The sequence below is a fragment of the Cupressus sempervirens genome, chromosome 7, assembly GCF_028749045.1.
Source record: "Cupressus sempervirens isolate cs-2001-9-10 chromosome 7, ASM2874904v1, whole genome shotgun sequence".
Lineage (NCBI taxonomy): Eukaryota > Viridiplantae > Streptophyta > Pinopsida > Cupressales > Cupressaceae > Cupressus > Cupressus sempervirens.
Genome location: NC_143124.1, coordinates 135,042,924 through 135,070,765, shown reverse-complemented (window position 1 = coordinate 135,070,765; position 27,842 = coordinate 135,042,924). Strand labels below are relative to the sequence as shown.

General features: G+C 37.6%; 1 protein-coding gene across 3 annotated transcripts in view; it reads left to right on the top strand.

Moving 5' to 3' along the window:
* LOC149545874 (uncharacterized) overlaps nt 1-27,842 on the top strand; it is a 205,368-nt gene that overhangs the window by 46,922 nt on the left and 130,604 nt on the right. For all 3 annotated transcript variants that reach the window (XM_089790862.1, XM_089790861.1, XM_089790863.1), the window contains exons 5-6: nt 23,427-23,676; nt 23,847-24,063. In XM_089790862.1, coding sequence (XP_089646988.1) covers nt 23,427-23,676; nt 23,847-24,063 — 467 coding nt within the window. The remainder of the gene's footprint in view (nt 1-23,426; nt 23,677-23,846; nt 24,064-27,842) is intronic.

Here is a 27,842-nt window from a genome sequence, read left to right as displayed (position 1 = left end):
GACGGTGACGACGGCGAGGTTTTCGACGGTGGTCAAGATAACAGTGATGGAGACCATTGCTGTGACAATATTGACCATAGGGATAGAGAGCACTATAGCAGTTGTTGATATGCCTTAGACATTCAAGGGTTTTGGTTGGGAATAGGACATAAGGAGTTGAGGAGATTGGATGTGGATTAGAGGGGCAGGTTTGGTTGGACGTGATTGGGTTGGATGTTGTGGTGACTGTGGATATCACATTATTAGCTGATCCAGTTGGATGTAGTCCTTGGGTCAGCATGGATGTGAGTATTTCCGGAGCAGGAACATCATGCACCAGTGGGACAGAGCAGTTTGTTGGGCGAAGTGAATGCATACTTGGCACAATGACTACTTCCACTTGTAGCACGAAGATCTTCCATTCAATCTCCTATGCGAGAGGACCTCCATTTAGAGGCAATATTGTTGGACAATAATGTTTCTAGAGATAGAGGCACCTTTACTAGGAGAGATGGGAGAACAAAGTAGAGTCGCACCAGGAGGGGGAGTAGAGACAGAGGTCGAAATGCCAACAAATGATAGGAGGGATGAGGATGTATAGGTATACCTCCATGCTCTTACCGAGGTAGTGGATAGAGGCAAGTTGCTTGCAGAGAGAGTGCTTGCAACACAACAAGAGGATAAGGCTAGGGAAGAGGCTCAAGTAGCAGTAGAGAAATCCAGGGAACAGAGAGCTACTTGACTAGCCACTCAACAGACCGCTTGGGAAGCGAAGCGCGTAGAATTGATAGCACAACTAGAGGCAATTAGTGTCATGTCCCCATTTTGGCTATCATTTAGCGTGCGAGATCAGTCTATCATAGGGTCTCATAGATTGGTGGTGATGTGGAGAGAGTCGACCGGTGACTATTAGGCAGTATTTTGTCCTTACAGTTGATTAGTGATTTGGGCCTACATTTGTTATAAAGTAAAGTTACTTTATTTGGGCCCAGTTTTATAATTTCATGTTGAGATGCACTTTTTATTATAAATTAATATTTTATAAAAGTGCACTTTATTTCATAAGAATATTTGGATGCTTCTAGAATGTTTAAGTGACTTCTAGAGGAAGCTATTGAAAAGTGAATAAATAGACCCTATGGGTCTTGCATTGGATCATCCAGTTTGTATTTCTCTCTTGACATCGGATTGTGATTTAGTCAAATAATCTATTGTGGAGCCAAGTTGGTCTTCAGATAGTCTATTGGTCTTTGGGAACAGAGTCTCCCTTAGATTTGCATAATTGAGGAAGTGGAATATCTTTTGAAGGGTTCAACATGTGGAGGTGATACTACAGTCACTTCAGCTAGGGCATCATTTGGGCCTAAGGCCATTTTCAGCATTTCAGCATTTCAAGAGGCATTTTTAGTAGGGCCGAAATTATAGGAGGCCATTGTTAGTAGGTCCGAAATTATAGAAAGCCATTTTTAGCAGGGCCGAAATTATAGGAGGCCGTTTTTAGTAGGTCCGAAATTATAGGAAGCCATTTTTAGCAGGGCCGAAATTATAGGAGGCTGTTTTTAGCAAGTTCGAAATTATAGGAAGCCATTTTTAGCAGATCCGAAATTTTAGGAGGCTTCTTTCAGTAGACCTGAAATTATAGAAGGAGGGCATTTCCTAAGGACTATTCATTTTCAGTCATGGATTGATTGCAGGACATCTTTAGAAGGCTTAATCGTGGTGGAGGAAAGATTTATAGCTGCTGGTTCGTTTTTGCTACAAGTCCGATCCAATTTTCAGAACTTCAGGATAGGGCTTTGGAACCACATTTTTGTTTATATCTTCCTCATTACTTAGCATATCATTCTGAGTATTTTTGCATCGAATTTCTATCGTCGAGGAGATAAAGATAGGTGCATTTTGGAGTTCCAAAATGCCATGATTTATTTTTAAGGAATTTTTCAAAACTCCTAGACATTTTCGAAAATTTGCAAGGAAGTACATTTTCAGATTTGGGGTGACTTTGGCTTGGGTGTTGGCATCTTCAGCATTGGTAAAAATTATTACAACCACCTACAATCAGGTTCTTCACTTTTCATTTGGCATTTGGCATATTTTCTTAGAAATGTATGTTTTCAGCTGAGTACAAAATATAGCTTTAGCACTTTACTATTTTACATTGTACTTGTTTTTGTTTGCCATTTGGCATTATTGGAATCAAAGGAAGGCTAGGACTTTGCAAGTGAAAGAGTATTTCAACTTTTAGATTATCTATATTGCAAACCTAGGGTTTGATGATCAGCTTATTAGTTTGCATGCCAATTGTTTGACAAAATGTCAATTGGCTGTAGGTTCTCTTTTGGGCATAAATAATGTTATAATTTTGCATACCAAGTGTTTGTCATAATTAATAGTTGCTGTAGCTGCATATTGCAAGTAGTTTCAGTCACATATATGCATTGAATATTTGTCAAAATAAGTTGCACATTCATGTTAGGTCATTGTTTAGTCAATTGTGAGTCTTCTTGCAAGCATTCTGATGGATGCTAATTGAAGAAAAGAGTCATTAAAGTAGACTGAAATGTTATATCAGTCATATAACCCTTGTATGTAAAGTGTTTGACAAAATCTCCAAGGCCAAAAATCAAAAAATTTCAATCAGATTTAAGCAGGGTCATTACAACCAGGTAGGGTAAGAGTGCGGTCGAACAATAGCTGGCAGAGGCAATGAAGGAAAAGGAGGTAGCAAAGGTAGCATATGAGGAGGAGGTTGAATTACAGGAAGTCACATTGATGTTGAAGGAGGTAGTCGAGGAGAATTTGGAGATATAGGCAGATCAGGACATTCACCCTCAATAGGTGTATCAATTGCAGAGGAAACTGAATGCTTCTATTTCCTAACTAGTAGCTCCAGGGACACTTCCTCCCCACTCTTCTTTGCTTGTTTTTCATATATGTATCTGTTAGTACCAATATGGACCCAGTTTTAAAACTTCAAGTGCAGAGTCTTGAACCACTTCGAACTGAAGTTCAAAGCAGTTCAAAGTAGTTCGATGGTTCAAACTGATTTATTTTACAGGTTCAGTTCAAGCAAAGTTCAGAATTCATCATTTAGGTTCAGAACTCGAAACCGATTTCAAGAGCATTGATTGAGTTTTCAGATATAGGCCTATGGATCTCATATCCTAGTCTAGAAGTTCATGTTACTGATGCTGGAATATGTCCAACCTCTATAACACATAAGGTTCATCATGGTGGTCGATCATATAAATCAAAGGCACCTTCACTTTCTTGAATTTATGGTATCAATGATACCAAAGATTAATGATTATAACATTTTGAAGTAAGCCTATCAGCATTAAGGTTTTGGTAAATAAGTTTTGTGAATGGGGTGAATTCAAAATGTTCATAAATGCTTGACATGAATGGGCATCTTTAGGAGAAATATTGAAGTTCATAAAGGCAAGATTATGTGATAACGATGGCAGATCCTAGCTAGCAAGTTCATAATTACCAAACTATTCTTTATAGTGCCCATGAGTGAAATATTCTCTTTGAAGAAAGATAACTTGTTCTTAGACCTCCCACAACGATGCAAGGGATCAAACATCTCATTGGACCGATTCTCATAATCCATAATGTTCATGATATTCAAAGACAAGGGAATGTTTGTTTTTCCTATACTCAAGTCACAATGACCTAGGTTTCAAACACAATACACATAGTGCGCTGATGAAAGAGCTAGCATGCATAATATTGATGGAAATGGTTTGATTATCGTGGTGAGTATAAAGGAGGTCTGTGAATCAAAGACGTTGAAACATGAATATGAAACCTGTGGCCTCTCTTTCTCCCATGACAGAGATTAGAAGAATATATCGGGCTCAATAGAAGAAAGGCAAACCCGATGATGAATAAAATGATGCCAATCAAAGAAAATGTCTTGCATTGAAAGAAGATTTCCAGAATTCTATAAAAGAAGGAAGACAAAGCATAAGGGGGGTTACATTCTTTCTTTCTTCTGAACTAGAGACTGTGTGCTACAAGAGGGAGGGAAATTTTTTCAGATTATTCCATTTTCTTGAGAGATTGTGAGAGGCAGAGCATAGGCTGATTTTCTTTTTCTAAACTGTGTGTTAGAGATAGGAATAAGATTTTGATTGTTAATGTAATATTGAAAAGAGTTTCAGTTTTTCTTTAGATAGTGGTTTTGGTTGTAAATGTGTAAAAGAGTCTTTGTGGTCTTTTACATTCAGGGAAGGGAGACTGGAGGTCAATCACATCAGAACTTTGATTATGATGTATTTTGCTTCCACTGCTCATGATCTTTGCGTCATTTTCAGTTTTCTCTGAAGTACATTCTAATGTCACTGTTTTCTTGTTACACTATCATTTCAAAATATCTTTAAAAGCTTTGATTTATAATTCTCTCAAGAGGACGCAAGATATATTTTCGTTTTCATTATGTAATGTAGTATACAGAAAATGAACCTTGTGTCATCTGCTACTTTTTGCTTTTCTTTCCTTTTCAGCTATTAGGTTTCTGCATCTATTCTGTGTTTATGGATAGATGCTTGTAATCCTTTCATGCTTTCTAGTTAAAAGCATCCATAATTAATTCATTGTATATCTTACACGGGGAGCTGTACCCGACAAAAATTCAGAGAAAGGTTATCAATCCAATGATAACCTATCCAATTGTTAGTGCTGATTAGTCTTCTCACTTGGGCATTCAGGGTTATATTTGCATGTATTTTCTTGGAGGACAATCTGTTCACTAACAGTATCCAAAATTGTCCCTATTTTGTATTTGTCGCCAGGAGACAACTTTCTTTCTGGGGGGATGATGTTGTTGGGAATAATTGTATCCTTTGAGGATAGTATTAGTTAAAGTGTGTAAGTTGTCCGGTACCAAAGGTAATTGGGATGTGACGACTGAGTTGCACCCCTTCGGGTAATATATGTACATTCGCTTGAGCGACATTAGATATCAATCAGAAGCACATGATCTCATATTGTATTATCATGAACATTAATGGAATCAACAGATTAGTTCTATGAAACTCTGTTACATTCTTTACTTCTCTATTATGCATTATACTTGTTTACCTTAATGGAATCAACAAATTAGTTCTATGAAACTCTGTGTTACATTCTTTACTTCTCTATTATGCATTAAACTTGTTTACCTGTGACAGTAAACACATTAATCCAGTTTACCCTAGGCGGGAAACATTTGGTGGCTTTGCCGGCTAAATTTGTGAAGGGCAACATTGTGAAAGGTATACGTGGAATAAATGGGGATATTGGTACGTGAGAATGTTAGAATTAATGAAGGTGGAGTGATTGAGTTGTTTGAAGGCGAGCATAGTCTCATAGAAAACTTCCAGATATTGTTTTGTGCAATGATCAAAACATTCATACAGAGAGAAGCCTTACATGCGGAAGTTTCTAAGGACACTATCTAGGATGCCTTAAGCATGAGTCCCACGACAAATCGATTTCTTTATTAGTTCCCCTACCTTTTCACGGAAGCATTTCTTGCACAGGTGAGTTGAAGGGAGGGAATTGAGAGGGAGCAATGTCGGCAACAAACCTTGAGAAACTTTGCTGAACGTAATTGTCAGGAAGTAGAGGAATGAGATGAGACCCGATGGAGGTCCAACCCATGAGCCTTAGGCTTTGGGAGTGTTGAAGGAAAATAGCACTTGTAACTTTGTAATGATTGCATAGATGATCCATGATGTATGGAGATTATAAATAAATAAGAAGTGTTATTTGTTATTTGTGATGTTTTATTGGAATTGATGCCAAACCAATTAAATAAGGATAGAAATAGAAAAGTGCAAAATGATGCTATACACGCCGCACATTAGGCCTTAATCCTTGTGTAAGAAGCCGAGCAAAGGTAAAGGCTGAGGCAACTTGCCGAAGGGGACGATGGTGGTGTCATAGAGGGTGACCATAGTGCCAGAGGACGTGCAGTGAGTGATGGGGAACGTCGTTCGTCTAAGTGTCAGCAGGTGAGGAGCAGTGAGGACTTAATAGAGGAAACACGACAAAGATTAAGTTGGATTGAGGAAATGAGGGAAGAGTTCATAAATTTGTCTCATACATCATGGGTGGAGAACCAATGCAGGAGCGAAGAGGGAACCAACACACGACTAGAGGTGTAGAAGCAACATGAGCTTGGGGTAACCGAGACACTCAATTTGTTCCCCACACACCAAATGAGTGGGTATAGTTTGGTAACTGAACCCTATTTTCAGAACCTATAGCACCATAGTGCAACGTAGGTGCATAGGTGCAGAGTAGACAAACCCCAAATAGGGTACAAAAAACACAACCAATACAACCAACACAACCAAGTGTCACAATGGAGCGGATACCAACTATAGTAGGATAGAAGCAGAAATTACCTAAATTCACTATCGATGGTATAGAAGACCCTGTGTGACATGGTAAAACATGTGAGACTATATGGACAACAAATGACATAGCAGTCTAGGATGATTGGGTTTGATGATTCCCAGCTGCTCTAAGGGGAGTAGCGATCGATTGGTTCTCTGATATAGATTGGGCGAAGGTAGCCACATGGCCGAACATGAAGGCGGAGTTTGAGGGAGAGTTCTAGCTATTAAGAGATGATAATGAAATCTCTCAAAAACACCTTTTAGCCAATGTTGTTAGCGTAGCAATTGTAAGTCCACTAAACATACATGCGTTTGAATTCATACATCATCACATAGAGCAAATAAACATTAAAAAATGAATTGCATAAGGATGACTATAACAACATAGATAATTTGGAGAAACCCTAAACAAAGGGAAAACTGAAGCAAGAGGGGCATAATCTCATCATCTCCACGATTTACGAGCCAATATACAATTTATTATGGTCATAGTACAACAAATCAAACTCCACAACTGTGCCCAAGAGCCTTGTAACATCCTGACCTCAATCTGATAACTATGATTAACTGCTTTCCTTGAGGTACTTGATATGAGGACAGGGGGATTTTGGAAGAGCGTCTGGATATTTAATTTTTGATAAGTTTATTGAGATCTGTTTTGCAAACATTACATGCAAGAAAATACCCAGCAAAGACAAATCAAATTTGAACGAGAATCTAGACACTGAAATATTTGAAACTGACTAACAAGTGGCTGCAATACAGAAGCATGCAAATGTATTAATATGACCTTTTCTTCATGGCAGCATAAATATATTCCTCCACTAAATGCATAGGTCTAAACATAAATCAGGTTCCACTTCTAGCACTAAGCATAAGTAAGAAGAATACACCTCAAAAATCTTACTTGTAAACTTGCAATTGTTTACCTATATTGCAACTCAGCCTGAGTTACATAATAATGTGAATGACAAATACTGCAGTCTTCAAATACATGAAATGACTTGAAGAGTTTCAGCTTAAACCATGCATAGTATTGAAGTCTCTGTTGGATGTTTTCATCATTGATGTCAATAGGATTGCGATAAAGTTTGTGTAAACATAAAATTCCAAGTGAGGTGCTTGACCTGCTTGAGCTACTTGAGATGCTTGACCAGCTTGCAGTACTTGAACTGTTTAAGATGCTTGACCAGTTTGAGGTGCCTGACCAGTTTGAGGTACTTGAGGTGCTTGATCAGATTCAGCTGCTAGAGCTGTCTGCATGACAACTTTACGTAGGATAGTGTTGAATATGTGCAGTTCTATACATTGACACGTGTATGATGATAAACATTGTTGTGCTGGCACTTTAATCCTGATCCTGATTGATCTTATTATGATTGAATCAGTCCTTGTATGCGCCATGTGTTGCTACTTATTCTCCTGCAACTTGAGGAGTTTTATTTAAAAAATAAACAAACTGATTGGGGAGTTGTATTTTAAAAATAAAAACATGACATCTGTTAAATCTGCCATCAATGGTTAATAGATGTGATTGAGCAGGTTGAAAATGTTAGAACCGAATTACAGTTGTCTTTTTGTATGTTGGCAGTAAATTTTTGTCGTCCTGTTGGAGCCGTTTCTAAACATAATGAACTGTGTGCATTCAGTCAGAGGGAATGTAAGAAGACTTACAGTTTCTTGTGTCATTTTTGTACTTGTGCCTGCAGATTATTAGGTAAAGACCTTTTTTTGCAGATGGGTGAGCTGCTATGTAATCTAAACTGATTACAACACTACTGTACCGATCATAACAAGAACATCATCAATATCCATTACGATACTGGTGATATGTTTCATGAAATTTCTATACATCTGCCATAAATGATAGTTGAAGTTTAATATTCTTATCGCTGAGCATCCTATCTATAATACCTTATGCTAAAGATGAATGAATATTGTACCTAAAGAACCAAGTAATGCATGAACGTGATTGCATATTCAGATATTACCAAAATGAGCAATGAAGGAGTTAACGCGAATGTCACCAAAGCTGATGGCATTTCAAGAAGTAAGGATAAACAAATCGGTTCTGTTCGACCTACAAGTCAGTTGACAAATCCTCTTTGATAAAGTGTTGAAGCTAGAATATATTTATTAAGCATATGTTATTATATGGATATGCACAATTGCCTTTTCCTCCATTGCACCACTGAACAAACTAGCCTGCAGAATAAAGGGAGGAAGGAATTCGGGCACACAGGGTAGTATCCATTCTTGATTGTGGATTATCGACAAGGTTTGGGTCTCAAGCAATTGCTTTTACAGAATTGGGATGGATGGATTGAGAGGTTAAATGCGGAAGTGGGTGAGTTGGGGTTTTATTTGTGTGAAATAATTGTGTATGGAAATGTGCAGCTGCCCTTCCTCGCTCTTCCTCTCGCTGTGCTTCCAAATGAGCTCACCTTGGCGTTTCTTCCTTATTATCAACTCTTACACCATCTCACCCTCAATCTTGATCTCTATTGCAATCACAAGTTTCTACTTGCACGTGATTAGGTGCACTAAGGAAGAGATTCATGACGTGTATGTCATCAGGCATGACAGGGTACATGTCAGCCCATGTTGCTTTGACCTTAGATAATTTGAGGTTATTCCCCAATCTTGCCTACTGATTAAAGTGTCGCTTGAGTGTGGGCATACCAAGGTGGCACTATATACATATACACGCTACCTTAAAAGGTGACACACAAGTTTGTGGATTGAAAGGTATCCAATAAACATAACCACCACTATGAAATGGGCTCACCCGCGTCCGATAAGGTAAACAATATAATGTAATTTAAATATTGTAATTATTATTTAATAGTCATTCTTATGGAATGGTACAATATAAATGTGATCATTATACACACACACACACAAACACACACACACATATATAAAGAGGAATAAATTTGTATACATATATATCATATGTTTGAATGACCTATATAAAGCATATATTTATACAAATTTATATAATTGAGAATTATAATGTGAATCATGAGAAATATATTTATGTTTTTGTTAGTCATAGACATGAGTTAAATTGCTAACATTCCTATTTGAATTATAAGCATTGTTTGCCTTGATCTTTTCCTCTGAGAATGTTATTGCTGGAAGAGGGAGATTGAGATTTAGAGGGAGCTTGACATTTTATTAGAGGCAATGTTGAAAGAGAGGGAGCAAATAGAGGATATGATTTTGTCAACCTTTGGTGATCTCAGTCATATTGATTTAAAGGGAGTAAACCATGTTGAGAGGGATTCTCGAGTGATCAATAAATTGTAGCAGTCAAAGAGGACTGTGATTTATAAATATACCTCGTGATTGTGATTTTAATGGGCCTACCCCTCATGATGTACATGAGGAAATGATGACTTCCAACTAATGTCACTTGTATTTGTAGAAGTTATTGAAAGGTGATGATCTTACAATAACCTAATTTTCTATTGTAATGGATATCTTACAATGTCTATGCAGATCATGATAGATTATACTTTGCATGTTGGATGTTTATATGGTAAGCATTATGAGAATGCGTGTGCACATACCTTATAAACATTGTTTTTGAGTACATGGTGAATGTTATGAAAATTGATGTTTTGGCTGGCCATTACACAAAGTACTTGGTGAATAGCAAGTGGCTTGATGTTCTGGAAGACCATTACTAACAATACTTGGTGAATATATTACATCTCAACATTCTGGAGCATTACAGCGAAGAGTATTCGGTGAATATAATGTGTTGATATCCTGGGAGACCAATGCTGATGATATCAGGTGTGATATCAAAGCCTTTTATGTACTTGGTAAATATCGAATGTCGATATTTTGGGAGACCAAAACTCATGATATTAGATGTGATATCAAACCTTACTTGAGTATTTGGTGAATATCATGCGTTGATATTCTGGAAGACCACTACTCATGATATCAAAATGGTTGATGATCAAAGATATCCTCAAAATTTTCCATTCCTAATATTACCAATGGTGTAATATGTGTCTTGTGTTTATCCTTCCTGGTTAAGAGGTAGTGTTGATGTTTGGTAGCTTCAGGTGGATAAACTTTGAGACTAAACTGAAGTTACATATATGTGAAATATATATATATATATATATATATATATATATATATATATATATATATATATATATATATATATATATATATATATATATATTTGTGTGTAGTTAATTAAATAATAAATTATACACATGAGATATTTTATATATAATTATTTTATCATTTTAATCAATAGACATGTCCCATGAAATAACATGTCTCCTTTTGATTTATTATCAATATAAATAAGAGATTACTGTCAACTGGAAAACACATACCAAGAATATGATAGTGCTTAGTATATTTGCAGTGATCCTCATAAACTCAACACTTTATCTCCCTAATCTTTTGGTCTGCATATCTTTTCCCAAGCTAATAGGGAAATCTTTTTTTCCCTATTCCCTGCCAAAAGAATGTCCTAAGGAGTCTATTGATTTCTTCCCTATTTTTTCTAGGTAGATCAATACATGTTAATTAATAAATAGGTAGTGCTAAAAGGAAAGATTATACCATTGTTGCTTTACTTGTAGAAGAGAGCCATTTTCCTTTCCATGAATCCATTTTTCTTTTGATCTTTTTTGTTATATCATCCCGTTATTCTGTTCAACGTGCCCCTTTGTCTAAAGGGAGACCCAATTATTTACAAGATAAACTCCCTCTTTTGAAATTCAAAATTTGGCAAATCTGCTGCTCCAGATTAGAATGGGTATTAAAGAAGTTTTATGATTTTTGAAGGTTAATCTCTTGACCTGATGCATTGGTATATCGATGTAATATTGTTTTTATATTCTTTTACCTCCTCTATGGTACGCCCATAAAGCATAGTGTCATCAACAGACTATTGGTGGGTTGTCGGATCTAGGTCAGTAGTGATCCTTATTCCTTTAATAGTCTTCTCATACCTAGCATTGTTTATTGATGTTCCTAGTGCTTTTGCCATCAAAATAAAAAGACAAGAGGATATCAAATCGTCCTATCTTAGACCCCTTCTTATTCCAAAAAAGCCTTTGGGTGATCAATTTACTAGTATTGATAACTTAGGGGCGGATATGCATTCCAAGATCAAATTCACCCATTGTTTTGCGAACCCAAAGGCTTTGAGGCATTTCCTCTAAAAGCCCCAGTCCACTCTATCATATGCCTTTTTAATATCTAGCTTAATTAGCATACCGGGTTCTTTATTGTTTTGAACGGTATGAATGGCCTCTTGGGCAATAATTACTCCATTGAAGATAGATCTGCCCTGTACAAACCTTGTTTGTTCCTCACTAATCAGGTTTGGGAGAAGTTTTCGGATTCTCATTGTCATTGTCTTAGTAAATAATTATTAGAGAGTATTGCAAAGAGCTAAGGGAAGATAATCATTAAAGGTGTCATGTCCCCTATTTTTCCCTTAGAATTAAATAATAAAGAACAAAATACAGAGTCGATTTAATAATAAATAATCCTTAATTAATAAATAAATAATAGACAATGGTAAGTAAAATATATACAATAATATATCAAATATATATTTAATAATAAATCAAGATTGTAATAATGAAATATAAATTACAATATTAATAGTGATAGCCTATTATTACATACTGGTATTATAGAATAACAGATAATAATAAAAATATTAAATATTATTAATCTTATTTATTTGATCTTTTTACCAATACACAAATGATATTACATAGTAATCTTAATAAATAATCAAAAGCTATAATCAATGAGATCAGCGACATTAATGATAACATAAGTAACGGGGCAAGTTACCGCTAATAAACAAATTTGATTCATAGTATGATTAGTACATAAAAGACGTGCACTTACAGTCGCGCTTCTAGCAACGTGACCTACCTCTTAGAGGATATATAAGGAAAAAAAGCATACTTCAGTAGTCATAGAAAAGAACTTCGAAGAGAAGGAGAACGTCGTAGAGCTGTAAGGCATCGAATAATTCTTCCCTTGTTATGCTTATCCATCAATCAAATTTAGGCCTGACTCAGAGTTATAAGTAATCTATTTTAAGATTTTGAAGAAGCTTCTTTTACGTTTAAAACCACAAATTCTGCAGATCTTTGATGGTCGTATGACTGTATCATTTGTCCCTGGTGGAAGCTACGCACGTGCTGAGCGCATTGGAAATCTAATTGGTTTGATTACCACCTTGTCTACCCGACAATATAATTGAATAATTCCCTAGTCTAAACATCAAGCTGTTAGGCGATACAATACCATATCCTCAAAGCCACGTTATTAATTACATTGTTAGATTACCGATCGGCAACAATTCTGACAGTGGGGAGACTATTCATTCTGCCATTTCAGATAGATAGGGTGAACAACCAATATAGCTTCCTTTGAAAACTACAGAAGATTAAGATTGAGCATTGCATTTTCCTGTTGGGATTTTATATTTGTGCAGTCTTAAGAGAAGCCGGCCTGCTATAGGAAATACATAGAATATATATTGAAAACCATTACAAAGAGGGAAGAAAAATATTATATTAAATTGGTATTTTGATCAAGCATATACTGGATAAGAGGCTGAACCATTAGCAAAGACTACAAGCATTATTAAAACAGTTCATCCTCATATAGAGGAAAATATCAAGTTCATCGTGAAGATAGAAACTTCTAATGACATTGTAGTTATACAAAATAATACGATCACAAGTTATAAGTCGTGAAGGATATGGAATTACAGTTTATGGGTGTAAGATAACAGTATATACTCCATTAGGGATATTTTATTGGATTTCAAGTATTGATACATATTAGAGGCACATTTTTTGTTCATAACAATCCCAATAAATTCTGATATTTCCCAATAAGTCACAAATTCAACAAGAGTTAGACAAGGGGACATTACAAAAGGTCTCTGATTTCTCCTTTTTCGGGATAAGGGTGATAATTGTATTATTCACCTCTCTAAGGAATTTTCCCGAATCTCCTTCTAAAGCCTTAGTCACCTCCATCCCTATGAAGTGCCAACATTTTTGAAAGAAATATGCCTGAAACCTAGCTGACCCTGGAGATTTATTTGGATTCATTTGCTTAAGGGCCATTCTTACTTCCTCTAAGGTAAATTTTCCCAATAGTGTTTTATTTTATTCTTTGGATATAAGCTTTGGGTTGTTCTTTATGATGCTTTCTTGTGCCCCTAGGTTCTAGTTACAACTATTATTGAAGATTTCTTCAAAGTACTTTATTACCTCTTCTGCAATATGTGATGTCCCCGCTTTAGTTAGTTCTCGGGAATAGTGTGTTGGCTACACTATACATTTACCGACAACATCAACCCCCCCCAAAAGAAAAAAAGTCGTCTCCGGACGACAATTACAAAATATCTAAGACAACAACAAAATACATTAACTGACTAACTACAACAAGATAGATCTATTTCTGTCACATCACTTTGACATTCATCTCATGCCTGCACCAAACTGGTCTCCAAACCACGTTGCATTTGTAGCCTTTGCTAACACAATATTGTCTCCTTAGCGGACCTTGATAGCCACCCGTGCCGCTTTCTCTGTTTCCAACTCTTGGTTACACTGAGCCAAGTGTCGCCGTTCTGCCTTCAACTGGATGATCAGCTCCTCCCGAGCTCTCTATGCATCCACCAAGACGACCTCACACCCAAACACCTACTCCGAGTGCCACCTCAGACACACAGACACTCATGCCTACAGTAGCAGCTCTAGGTCTCATCAACTGGTCACACTTCCCATGACTGATATCCGCAACGATTGGGGATCTAGGGAACAACGCCTCCACGGGGTTCGGGGGTAGTGACCCGGGCGAGGTCGAGGGGTAGTGCCCCTCGCCGCCAAGACCAAATTAGCACTCTAAAACCCACACAAAACTGCATGGAACACACTATTTTTGTCATTTTCTTTCGATTCTACACTCTTTTGGGCAACTGCTTATGTCTACCCTTCCCTTTGGCATCATGCGTTACTCATTCTGAATTGTTTCAATCTGTCGTTTTTTTAATTTTTATTTTTTCTCTTCCACTTCCTCTTTCTTGCAGACTTGCTTTGTGAATCGGCTACAGCAATTCCTCTTCCTTTCCTTATACCCTTTGTACGGCTGTCCCAGCTTCTCCCTTGCCATACATCGTATGTCCTCCTTCCCTTTCCTCTGGTCACCAAATCCATACGATGGCGTTTTAGTGTCTTGAGACTATATGGTCTTTTTCTACTTTGGCACCTCTTATTACCATATGGTCTTGCTTCCACTGGTCCCCAACCCGTACGGACAGGCCGTACGGTCTTCGTTCGACTTTTTCCTGTTTGGCACCCTACGGTCTTGTTACTGCACGGTATCTTGTCCACTGTTTCTGTTTCTAAAAGCATCGTACAGTCTCCCTTCCACTATCTTCTGTTTCAAAAGCACCGTACGGTCTCCCTTCCACTGTTTCCTGTTTCTATCATCGTACGATAATCTTACCCCCATTGCCTGCAGGTCGTACAACCCAAAATGATTTCCTCTTGAGGTCGTACAGGCCGTATGATCATCTAACTACTGCTTCCACTTTCCTTTTCAAGGTCGTACGACCTTTTTCTCCAGACTCCTTTAAAATTCGCCTCTTAATACATTTACTTTATGCTTTATTTTATCACTTCATACTTTTACAACTACAGTTTATCACTCGACATTTTAAAACTATATTCAATTTTAATATTATACATATATACATTATTTAAAGGCCTCTTTTCTCCGTTCAATTATTTGCTCGTGGATGATCCTTACTCTCCCTATATATTTTCAACTTTGATCCATTTACGGCATTTGGTATTTCTTTTCCGTCTAGTGTCCACAATTTAATTGCTCCGTTAGATCCAACTTCCCATATCTTATACGGTCCAACCCATTTAACTTTAAATTTTCTAGGCCTTATTTCATTTCGTCCATTATACTTTAGTACTAACTGACCAGGATGAAATCTGTTTAATTTTAAGTGCTTGTCATGCCATGCCTTCCTCCTTTCTTGTGTAACTTCGGTTGCCCACTGCGCCTGCAACTGCCGCTCATCAAGTTTGTTCAAATTGTACAGTCTCTCCCATAAGCTCTCCATGTCCCCTAGTTTATTCTCAATCGCTATCCTTAAACTTGGTACCATGAACTCCGTTGGCACCACTGCCTCCTGTCCGTACATTAGCTGGAATGGGGTATGTCCTGTAGTTACTTTATACGAGGTGCGGTACGCCCATAAAGTAGATGGTAACTTCTCTTCCTAGTCTTCTCCCTCAACTGCATAGGATTTATAAATCACTCCCACCAGAATCTTGTTCGTTGCTTCTGCCTGTCCGTTAGCCCTTGGGTAGTACAGGATCGACAATGAATGGTAAATTTTGAAATCAGTAGTGAGCACTCTGATAACGTGGTTCACAAAATGTCCTCCACGATCACTTGTCAACTGGAGTGGGATCCCATACCTTGTAATAATTTGTTCATATAAAAATCTTGCTGTGCTGACTGCAGAATTGTCTGGTAACGTGCGTGCCTCCACCCATTTAGTTAAGTACTCCATCGCTACCATGATATATCGGCACCTTGTTTTACTCTCCTTCTGTGGTCCAATAAAATCCAGTCCCCACCTCTCAAAAAGTTCCTGTGCGTACGAGGGATTCAAAGGCATAAAATCTCTCTTCAATGGTTTTCCAGCCCGTTGGCATGTATCACACGCAATGACCCACTCCCTGGCGTCATTGTATACAGTCGGCCACCATAGCCCTGCCAAAAGTATCTTCTGCATAGTAGTATTTGGCCCCATGTGTCCTCTCGCTGGGCCTTCGTGTGCTTCCATCAGTACTTTCGAAATTTCCTCCTTGAGAACACACCGTCTTAGAATTTGATAGGGTCCCATTTTATACAACAGTCTGTTAATTAACTAAAATGTCCGGCTTCTCAGCACCAATTTCTATCTTTCGTTCGGTGACATGTCGCTTGGAAACTGCCCCGTTGATAGATATTCTCCAATGCTTGTGTACTAGGTTGGTAATACTGTAACATGAAAGAGTTGTGCATCTAGAAAATCATCATTAACTCCTTCAGGTGGCTCTCCCGATTTTATTCTTGATAGGTGATCTGCACTCACATGACTTTTTCCTGGCCGTACTACGATCTTAAATGTGAACTCCTGTAATAATAACAACCATCAGCTTATTCTTCCTTGAATAATCGGCTTATTGACCAAGTATAGTAACGCCTGATGATCTACGTAGAACACAAATGGAGTGGCCAATAAGTAGTGTTTGAGTTTTTGTACTGCATATACCATCCCCAACGCCTCTCGCTTCGTGGTACTGTAATTTTTGTCCGCCTTCAACAACAATCTACTTGCAAAGTACACTGGATGGTCCAACCCGTGGTCACCAGTCTACGCCAGTGTTGCTCCGATGGCATAATTTGAGGCATCTACATGGACATGAAATTCTTTATCCCAATTCGGATAGGCCAAAATCGGAGCCGTAGCCAACCTTGTCTTTAACCCCTAAAAGGCTTCATTTTGCTCAGTATCCCATCTGTAAGATTCACCCTTGCAAGTGAGTTTGTCCAGCGTATAAGAAAATTTTGCATAGTTTTTAATGAATCTCCGATAGTAACTGATGTGCCCCAAAAATGACTTCACTTCTGACACATCCGTCGAGGGTGGCATTTCTAAGATCACCCGGACCTTGTCTGGATCCGTCTTTAGTCCTTCTTTACAAACTATATGCCCAAGCAACTTCCCTTGAGGCACCATGAACCTGCACGTCTTCGGGTTCAATGCTAGTCTTGCTCACCTGCACCTTTCCATACATTCTCCTAACGCCGCTATGTGTTTGTCTTCTGAGCTAAATATCGACCAATCATCTAAAAATGCCCTAAAATTTCCAACAGACATCTTATTGAATATATATATAGGATAATCTTTTGGAAAGACACCGAAGCATTACATAATTCGAACGGCATCTTGTTGTATGCATATACTCCATCCTCGACAATGAATGCCGTTTTTAATGTATCCTCAGCGGTGGATATCTAATTATACCCCGAGAATCCATCCATGAATGAGTAAATTTCATGCCCTGCTACTTCCTCGAAAATGCTATCTGTGAACGGTATCGGAAATAGGTCTTTAATTGTTACCGCATTTAGACACTGAAAATCCACACATATTCTTATCTATGTTGCATCCTTTTTCAAGGATATCACGATCGGTGATACCCACTCACTTGTCTGCACTTTGAAGATGATACCAGCCTCCAGCATCCTGTCAATCTCTTCCGCGACCCGCGCTGCATAGTTTTTGTTCATTCGGTATGGTCGCTTCCATATTGGTACCGCGCCCTCAATTAATGGTATCCGATGGACACAGTTCTGGTGCTACTCCTTTCAAGTCCTTTTACGTCCAAGCAAAAACATCTTTATACTCCATGAATATTCTGAATGTTGCCGCCTTTAGTACTGGGTTCCAATCATCTCCTACCAGAATGTTCTTCAGATTTTCCTCATCACCCAAGTTCATTGTTTTCACTGTCGGCTCTTCATACTTTATTGGTTTATCTTTACTGAACGTATGGGCAGCTGTCTCATCCACCTGTGCTTCTCTCTCCTTCAGTTCACTGTACTCCTTCGGAAACTCATGGCCTTCTCTTCCTTCCTCTATTCTCAAAATATTGCAGCTCGGAAAGACCTCATAGTCTTCCATTTGCTCGTGTAGCAGTCCATTCACGGAATCTAATTGGTCATCAGTTGATCCTCCTCCTAATCTCAGCACCCCTTCATCATCTGGTTCCATCCTTTTTTTCCCTTAGTCGTCATTCTCGCCTTCGCCTTCTGAGTCCGATGATGCTGCTTCTTCTCCTACCATCTATGTATGCAAATCAATTATAAATCTTCTACCTCCTTTCTCCATGAAAAGGGTGCTTCTTTTTCAATCATGCTTTACCTTAGCTTGCACCAACCACCCTTGTCCCAGGATGGTGTCGTACCCTCTTCTCTTTAGTGGAATGACTATGAAATCCAGTAAAAATGGTTGTGTCCCAATTGTTACCGGTTGTGCCATCAGAGTGCCCAAGGGTTTTATCCCATGTTGATCTGCTGTAAGTAACTGAAAGGTGGGTGGCCATAGTGTTGGTTGTCCAAGTTTTTTCCAGATATCTTCCGGCAACACGTTCACTCCTGATCCTCCATCTACTATTGTATCTGTTAGCACCGTACCCAGAATGCCCATCTCCACCACTGCTGGGTATCTACTTGTCGTAAGTGCTAGTAACACCAGGTTTGTTGCTGCTGGCTTGGTTGTTTCCTTACTATCCTTTGCTTCCTTCGTCACTCTCGGGGACGGTGTCATATTTATAATAACCGTACGCAACTGTGGCATGGTGAGAAGAAGATCATTTAATTTAATTGGCACTTCCGTTTGCAGTATCTGTTTCACCATGTTTTGTTCCGACAAGTTTCTCTTCAGAGTTTCAGCAGTGTCTTTTACTTGTGACTTCTCTGCTCTCATCTACTTCTCTATCTCTGTTCGGGCTTTTTGTAACCTCTCCTTCTCTTCTTCCGAAATTGGATATTTTGCCTTCCTCGCCTGCTCCCACGTGATTTCCAACATGTTCTCATTACTTGTTTCAATACTTAATAAATTTACGCTTTGCTTTGGACATTTTGAATCTTCATGGTCCCCTGGACCACACCATTTGCACAGTAGTTGCGGTGCCTCCTTCGTAGCACAGTCCCTCACGAAGTGACCCCAAAGATTACATGCCCGGCATTGTATCATCGGGCATCCACTCGCATCATATTGTATTCTACTCCGGCCTCCATTGTTATTGTCATTGTTTCCACCCCTTTCGCGTCTATTATTATTTCGATATCCACCTGAAGTTGCATCATTGTTCGTGTTATTGCTATTGTTCGATGCTTCCTGCGTTAGTAACACCTACTAGTGTCCTTTTGCTTTCAAGTTAAATGGGAAAGAAGTTAAACGGGCACTCTTTCAGGGAATGCCCCGTCACCTAGCAAATGTCACAAAACTGCTTCTTCGGGCATGAGCCCTTCTTATGGCCATCCTCACAATCTGTGCACCACAGTTTTCCTTTTACTGTATCTGGATTCTTTTTCAAATTTTTGAATTCTTTCATCATTTGAAGCATGTCTTTCTGTTGTGCTTTCACCTTCTTGTTCGATTCCTCATCGCTACTACTACTCTCTGAGGATGAATCGTCCGAATCAGAGGATTTATGCTTCTTCTTCTTACGCATCTTCTCTTCGCTTTCCTAATCCATGGCACAAGTATACGCATCGGTGTACGATGCCGGTGGTACAATCTTCATTTTCTTTTTAAGAGCCAGCCGTAGCCCCTCCACGAACCACCATTTTTTCAACCCATTTGCTGGTTGACTCTCCATCTTTCCGATCAGTTCTTTGAACTTTCAGTCACCTGGCATAGGTTCGGACTGTCTCATTCTTTCCTTGTTTGGTGCTGTAGATTTTTGCCACTATTTCATTATCATCTCGGAGTAATCTAAATTCTGTTATAAATTCTTTTTTAACATTCTCCCATGTATTAAGTTTCTGAGGACTAGTGCCAGAAAACCAATCTATTGCCACACCTCGTAAGGTTGTTGAAAATTGTCTTACCCAATCATCCTCATCCGTCACACCATTTTCCGTCCATATGGTTTCACATGTTTTACAATGTTTGATAGGGTCTGCCGAGCCATCACCATGAAACTTGGGTAACTTTTCTTTAGGGCCTGCCATTGTTACTTTCCTTTGATTCTGAGGTACTTGTGTACCTGTGCTGTTCTGAGCTCCTGCGTTGGTCTGGACTTCCTTGCTATTCTGTGCTCTTGCGCTGTTTTGGACTCTCGTGCTGTTCTGTGCTCCTGCGCTGTTCTTGACTCCCGTGTTGTTTTGGATAACAGTCTTGTTTCCAACAACTGTGTTGTTTGGTGAAAAGTCTTCAAGTGACGTTCTATTCTCCGCCTATATCCGTTCGTCCGGTGTAACGGGAATGAAGAGATCACTCCATGCTTGTGCTCCCTCGACACTCTGAGCCGTGCGAGTTGCTTCCCTTCCGTTCGCACACTCCCCTCGGTGTATACAGGTTAACTCTTCCCTTATTTCCTTCACCAAAGTCAAGCATTGTCGAGTTTCTTCCAGCAATTTCTCGGCACTCCTCAACCTACTAGGTGAGTGCACTCTCTCCGTCTGTGCCTCTTCACCCCTTCGGTGCCCCTCGGTGATTTGCTGAAGTCTCTGTTTGCGCTCTACTTGCTATGTTAAAATTAAAATTTCTTTTGCTGTACTTAGTTCATTTTTATCTTTTACCTTGTTCCGATCCTTGTTTGGCAAAGTCGGCATTAATCCTCATTCCTTCGTTCCAGGTACGTTTGACAATGATGTTAAATGTTTACGGCATAGGGTAAGAAGTTCAACACATGTATAACACGATTCAATTTAGAATAGGTACTTTATTCATGTATGCACTTGCTGATTACAATCCGATTACAATGACTACAATGATCAATGATGATTACTACGATGATTCCAAAGTCCATCTCAGACGTGTACATATACCTTTCCGAAGGGGTGACTAAAGCATCACGCGCCCGTTTGGATACTACTCTACCCGTTGGCTACACTATACATTTACCGACAACAAAGGTGTCACCAAGAGTTCAGGCAGTAGAGGACCACTTGCTTCATCAACAACAGGTACTTTCAGGACTCGAGGAGAATTTAGCTATGGCACAAAATCAAATGAAACAAGAAGTAGACCAACATCGTAGTAAAAGGAATTTTGGAGTTGGGGACTGGGTCTTCTTGAGATTGCAACCTTATAAATAAATCTCAATGAAGCAACAAAAAAAGAATAGTAAGTTGTCTCCAAGATATTATGGACCATATCAAATCATGCAAAAGATTGGAAGTGTTGCCTACAAGCTTGATGCCAACAACAACAAAGAACATCCAGTTTTTTCATGTTTCTTGTGTGAAGAAGGTAATTGGGCAGAATATTCCTACTCAAACAGTATTACTGGAACTTGATGAAGAAAGAATAATTTTTGAACTAGAGTGCATTATTCAAACATGCATGAAGAAGCTAAGGAACAGAACCCTGACTTGGTATCTCATCCAATGGAAGAACTTACTAGTTGAAGAGGTCACATGGGAGGATGAGGAGTTCATTCAAAAGAATCCACACTTGGTTAGCATTGAGGACAATGCTTCTTTCAAGAGAGGTGGTTTGGTACACCCTTAATATTGGTGTATATAGGGTTATGAATAGTCAACTTCTGGGTATCTTAATCCTTAATTAAGTTATGTTATTATTATTATATTATTATTTAGGTAGGTAGGTTGGCCTAGGTGTTATGTAGGGTTGTGTCTATTCAACCTAAGCATAATTACGTATATATAGGAGGTTGTGAGTCTTATTTCAACATCATATTGTGAACTGTGTTCTCATTGGAGATATCTGGAGGTTGCCCCCTTGAAGTGGCCTATTACTCTTAGTTATTATCAAGTATTTACGTAATATTTCATATTATTTCTTCTATTGTGCAAGTTATTTCATTACAGATAGTTAACATTTGCATTAACTAAAGGATTGAATAGAAAGAAGGCTCTTTCAATTTCTAGAAATGAGGTCAAACCCTAAGCAATCACAGAAGCGGATATTACAAGAATGTACACTTAAACAGTAAAGCCTTGTATTTTTTCACGTCTTAGATACTCTTGACTACTATCACACTGCTTTTGTATAGTAGATAAATCATGCTTCACTAGAAAAAATTGTAATTGAGAAGGTTCTCTATAACTCTCTCGCCTATCAATATATTCAAATCATTCTCCCCTAACTAATTTCAATGTCAGTTCATAATGATGGTTGGCCTAGCAATCAATTGGAACAGTGAACATCCCAGACATTATATATTTGATATTTTGATCTTGTTGCTTTCATTCTGGTTTTGTGATAAATGGGTTTTCAGTGTGTACATGGAGAGATAATAATCTGTAGGCAATAATTTTCTTTTCAGTTACAAATATTGAAATGGCCAGTTTAAGAATAATATATGAAGTGAATTTGGAATTGGGAGAAAATGTGGCCATAGAAAGCATTTTCAGCATTTTCTGTCAAAATGCTGCGTTCCTATGTGCGTGCGACATTGTAAAAGTACGATATGCAGCTCTATACTATTTTAAGCTTGGATAATATTATTTTCATCATGTATGTAAAATATATTTAATTAAAACTATTGATTAATTTAAAAGACAATGTTTTTCAATTAGATATTTTCTTGTGCATTCCTATTCATTGTCATTATCTTGGTAAAATGATTTGGACCTGATAAGAAATAGTAAATTCTGTTTGAGATACATGTTTATGATATAAATATATTAAGAGTTCCGCTATGATTAATTTATAAAATATATGAAATTAAAGGATGGTTTTCGTCTGAGCAAATGAGCATAACAATCTTTACCATGGATGTCAGTTCTAGTGTTGGAGTCTTGGGTTTGCAGTTAGCATCATATGTTTATGAATTCTTTTAAGTGTTAGAACTGGTTTCTTTAATTTGGAAACTATCTATTAATTCTTAATCGAGACTAATCGAAAATCTCACTTTGGTAGTAGAATAGATCTCAATTTCTGTGGTATGATTAGTATCCTCTGATCTACCATTGGTAAACTATTGCATTAGAATCAGATTACTCCTTCTTCATATTTTTAAAACTTATTCTATATTTCATATTTGTCTAGGTACTCAGTTTATGCAACCTATGTTGAAGGATGTGGAATTTTTTCTTTACCATGCTGTTAATCAATCATAACAATGTTTAATGTATTGAGTAAAGTCTAAAATGTGAATTAGTGATGTCTTTAGTTGCCCTTTTGTTACACAATTTTGGAGTAGTATTTTTATCATTTGGGGTATTTGAAACTTGAATTTCTGATTTTAAAACTTTAATCAGTTTGTGCTAGCAGAGAAGGCTTGAAAATTAGTGTGGGTGTAATATCACCCTACAATGCTCAAGTTAGTTACTTGGAAAGTAGGCTAATGAAAAAGGACGAATGGAAGAATGCCATTGATGTGGAAGTCAAATCCGTTGATGGGTTTCAAGGTGGAGAAAATGACATTATCATAATATCCACAGTCAGAACTAACAATATTGGCTTCCTTTCTGATCATAGACGTGCAAATGTTGCTTTGACACGTGCACGGTACTTGTTTCTATCTCTTGTTTCTTCATGGATTGTTATTTTATCATATCATGGAATCTTTCATTTTGTTTTCTTGAATTACCCTCACAAAGAGGTAATTTTTAATGCAATAATATCAGCAGAAACTGATTTTTTATCAAAAAATATGCCATTGGTGCGTTGATGAACAGATTTTGTCTTTGGATTGTTGGGAATGGATCTATGCTTGTGAAAAGCAAATCTGTATGGAAGAATATAGCAAAAGATGCAATTTCAAGGAACTGCTTTCTATATCCAAATGTTGATAGTGGCATGGTGAAAGCGATAAGAAATGCAAAGGCTGAGATGAACCAACTTCAAGATCTATTAAGGAAGGATTCTGTCTTGTTCAACAACACAGCTTGGAAGGTAACTTGGATACTAAAGTCATTCAGATTCATTGCAATAAAAATATATGTATATTCCTTTTTCTTCTAGCATTAATAACTAAATTCTTTCCTAGAAGTTTATCATTCAAACAAGTCTCTTATGTTCAAGCTCATTTTCAATATTTATGTATAAATATAAGGTGATTTCTGTTTCTCTGGTTCTTTGGTGGATATTTCTTAAGTAATTTATTCAGGGTAGGTGAATTTGTAAAGTTCCATGTTATAAATATAACATGTGTCCATGATAATTAAATTACATGTTTTAATATAATGCTACCATTTCATATGATGATGCCCAAAATTAGTCTTAATAGTGCTTCCCCTTGATATCATCTTAATTAAATTACAATGATTTGTTCTAAGATGATTTTAAAAGCTATTATTTAAGATATATTCTCAAAAGGTCCCCATGATAAGATTGATGAACATTAATTGATTGATGCTTGAGTTTGATAAATAGATGTTTTTCTCATCCACAAGGGCCATCATTATGGTGGTAAAATGGCTGCCAAAGTTTGGCTTTTCTAAGGGTGAGCTAGGTTTAGTTGGAAGTTCTTAGAAGTAAATAGGATTAGGTCACCATGTTGGATCAAATACGTCAAGTACAAAGAAGAAAGAAAATATCCACAAATGATCAAACACCCTAATGTAATATGATATAATAATTATACTATAGTATATTATAATATAATATAATATAATAATTATATCACTATATAATACAATTATTTACATCTTAATAATTATATTATCACAATAATATAATAATACTATCATAATTATTTATGTTATCTAGGTCAGCCTAAAGGAATCCAACCATAGCTACAATAACATCAACACTCTCTCTTAGCTAGGGAGGAATCCTTCTTGACAACTTCTAGTTTGTCCTCCTGATGCTATCTTCAACAAGCAATTGCTTATATGTACATAGTACAAGCGAGGAGATATGTTGGTTCAGATAACCAACACATTAGTCATATGTTGGGTTATGATTAATTGATCCATTAATTTATTCATGATGATTGATGAGTCTAAATTAATAAAACATTGTTTTATGTTAATTAATGCATTTACTATAATCAGTGACTGTAGAGAACATATATTTTGTTAGATTAATTTAATTTATTTATGAGGGAAATATATCTGAATAGTTATGATAAGTAACTAATTTAAATAAAAAATCTATTTAAAAAAAAAAAGATCTGCTCTATTTTGCTATATTAGCAGCTCTTTCTTTTCCCACAAACCGTTTCATTCGCCACCCCCTCAGGTGGGCTTATTCCTATATAGAGGATGAAGATTACATTTTTTCTCCTCCATTTCATAGTCCCTCTCATCGTCCGACAGACAACCATTGTATTCGAGTTACTAGAAAAATCTAGAATAAACAACTTCTTTGGAACTCTAGAGGAATTTCCCTCTACTTTGTACATCAATCTAGAAGCAAAAGACATAGTCCTCCGATTATGACCATAAGAGATCAACGCATAAATTTTAGGAAAAACATGAATTTCAACCAGGCTCCACCCATTTTGCTTAATCCTTGCCTTCCCCATAAAGTAAATCGAATTTGGGCAATCTTGTTCTCATCTTCCGTTCCCCAGTTCACTACAGGAGGAAACAAAATTCCTTTGGGTGGTCCCATGGATTTCATCTCTCGTGGGAGTTGCCCTGCCCCATCACCCAAGGGTATCCCTCTAGTCACAAACACTAATCCACCCGCACCCATATCTTGGGCAGATAGTCCACTCCCTAAACAAATTTAGATGCTTCATCAAGCTCCGTCAAACTCTTGGCATACTGGAAAGAGAAAGATACTCTAAACATGGTCAGTTCATGGAACTCTTCTTTTGACGATGAGGTAAGTATTTCTCCCATCGAAAATGATTTTTATTATATTGAGTGTTATTTAGAATCTATTTAGAGATCTTTTTTAAGTGAGGCCAAAATCTTCTTTGAAGGATCTCTCTATCTGTTCTTCGACTGACCCTAAAATTTTAATTCCCTTTCCTTCAAATTGAAAAGCATTCTGTCTTGGTATAATTTGGTACTTGTTCCAATTTTCCTTCTCAATTTGGAAACCCTGTAGAGTATTGGGAATTGTTTTGGTTCCTTCCTGAGATTTAAAAACCTGATTTCTCCCCAAGAGGATTTTAAGATTCTCCTCCTGATTAACTCCCGTTTTAATCCCTCGAGGATGGCAATCTTTAACAACAATCCATCCTTCAGTTTCTCCTCCAAATTATTCGTTGGCAACATTAATTTGATCTGAACTCTCACAAGAATTTTCAACCCACATCTAATCTTTCGTGCCCTTAATGTTAATAATTCCTCCCCCAAGCCTCCTTCCTATCTTATTTCAGTTAAATTTCTATAGAAGGGAGGACTTGCTTTCAAAGATCATTCCCCTCGTCTCCAGTCCCCTTAACTGGGAATCAGTTTCACACCCCACCCCCCCTTAGCTGGCTCTGTACTCTATAATTATTTCCAATAGTAACCCCAATAAAAGCTCTTCCTCCCCACTCGCTCTCATTGACGTGGAAACTTATGACATTGTTGTCTTTGCCAATATTCAATCTTAGGGTTTACTTTGTGGTTTGTCCCTTTTGGATATGGATTTGATTCAACCACTGGCCTCAAACCCTACCCCCACTATTCTTCCATCTCATTCTCTGAATAATTTGGAGGCTGCTAGTAAAGCAGAAGCAATGACCATCATCATTTCTCGTAAGACTAGAATGCTTCAACTTAGTGATTTTATGGGGCAAGTTTTGTATACTCATGAGGAGGTTCAAAAGAATTATTAAGGAGGCAGGAACTCCTATCCCGAATTCCTGATGCTCTACATCCAACCCTTGACATCCATCATAATGCTTACAATGATTTTGAACAAATACCCATGGAATTGGAGACTATTTATAACATGATTGGCAGAAATCAAATGTCAAATCTGAATAATGTTTTCCTTTCCAACCCCCCTAGAACCAACGGTGGCTTCCTGCCACCAAGTTTTGGATCAATCATTAGATTGTAATCCCTAGTTAGAATCTCATGATCATGCATCTCCCCCCTCTCAACCAACCCTAGGTATTGTAGATAATATCCAAGGGGAAAAATCTCCCAACTGTGGTAAAACATCTAGGAAGAGAGGTCAAAAATCTAATTCTGACGTAAGGGGGAGTGATGGCGAAGCTATTAAGCAAGATAAACTCACCTCTATTTTTTACAATGGGAAGGGGAAGAACCTTCCACCCCCTCAATGAAGATAGCTTCTTGGAACATCAAGGGCATCAATGCCCCTACCAAGCAATGCCTCTCAAAGCACTCCATCAAGACCTTAGAGTCAGACATTATCATTCTCCAATAAACTATACTGGATTCAAAAGAACTTTCTAGATTAGATAGAAAGTTGAGGATTTGAAAGTTTGGGGTTACCTTGTCATCCTTGCATCTGGTGGACTTGTTTATATTTGGAACCCAAAATCGGTCCACTTTTCACTTGATTGGAACCATCCAAATTGGATGACTAGTTGGGTTCAAAGTATATTCTCCAACTTCTCTTTTCTCCTCATCAATATATGGACTTATATCCACCTCCGGGAAATCAAGAGTTTGAGGTGAATTATATGACCTTTTGTAGAGGCATAAAAATAGCAATATAATTTTAAGAGGAGACTTCAATGCTAATGCTGATTTGGAGGAAAAGTCAGGAGGCATTAGAATTTCAAATCAAGCCTCAAGAGACTTCAAGAATTGGAT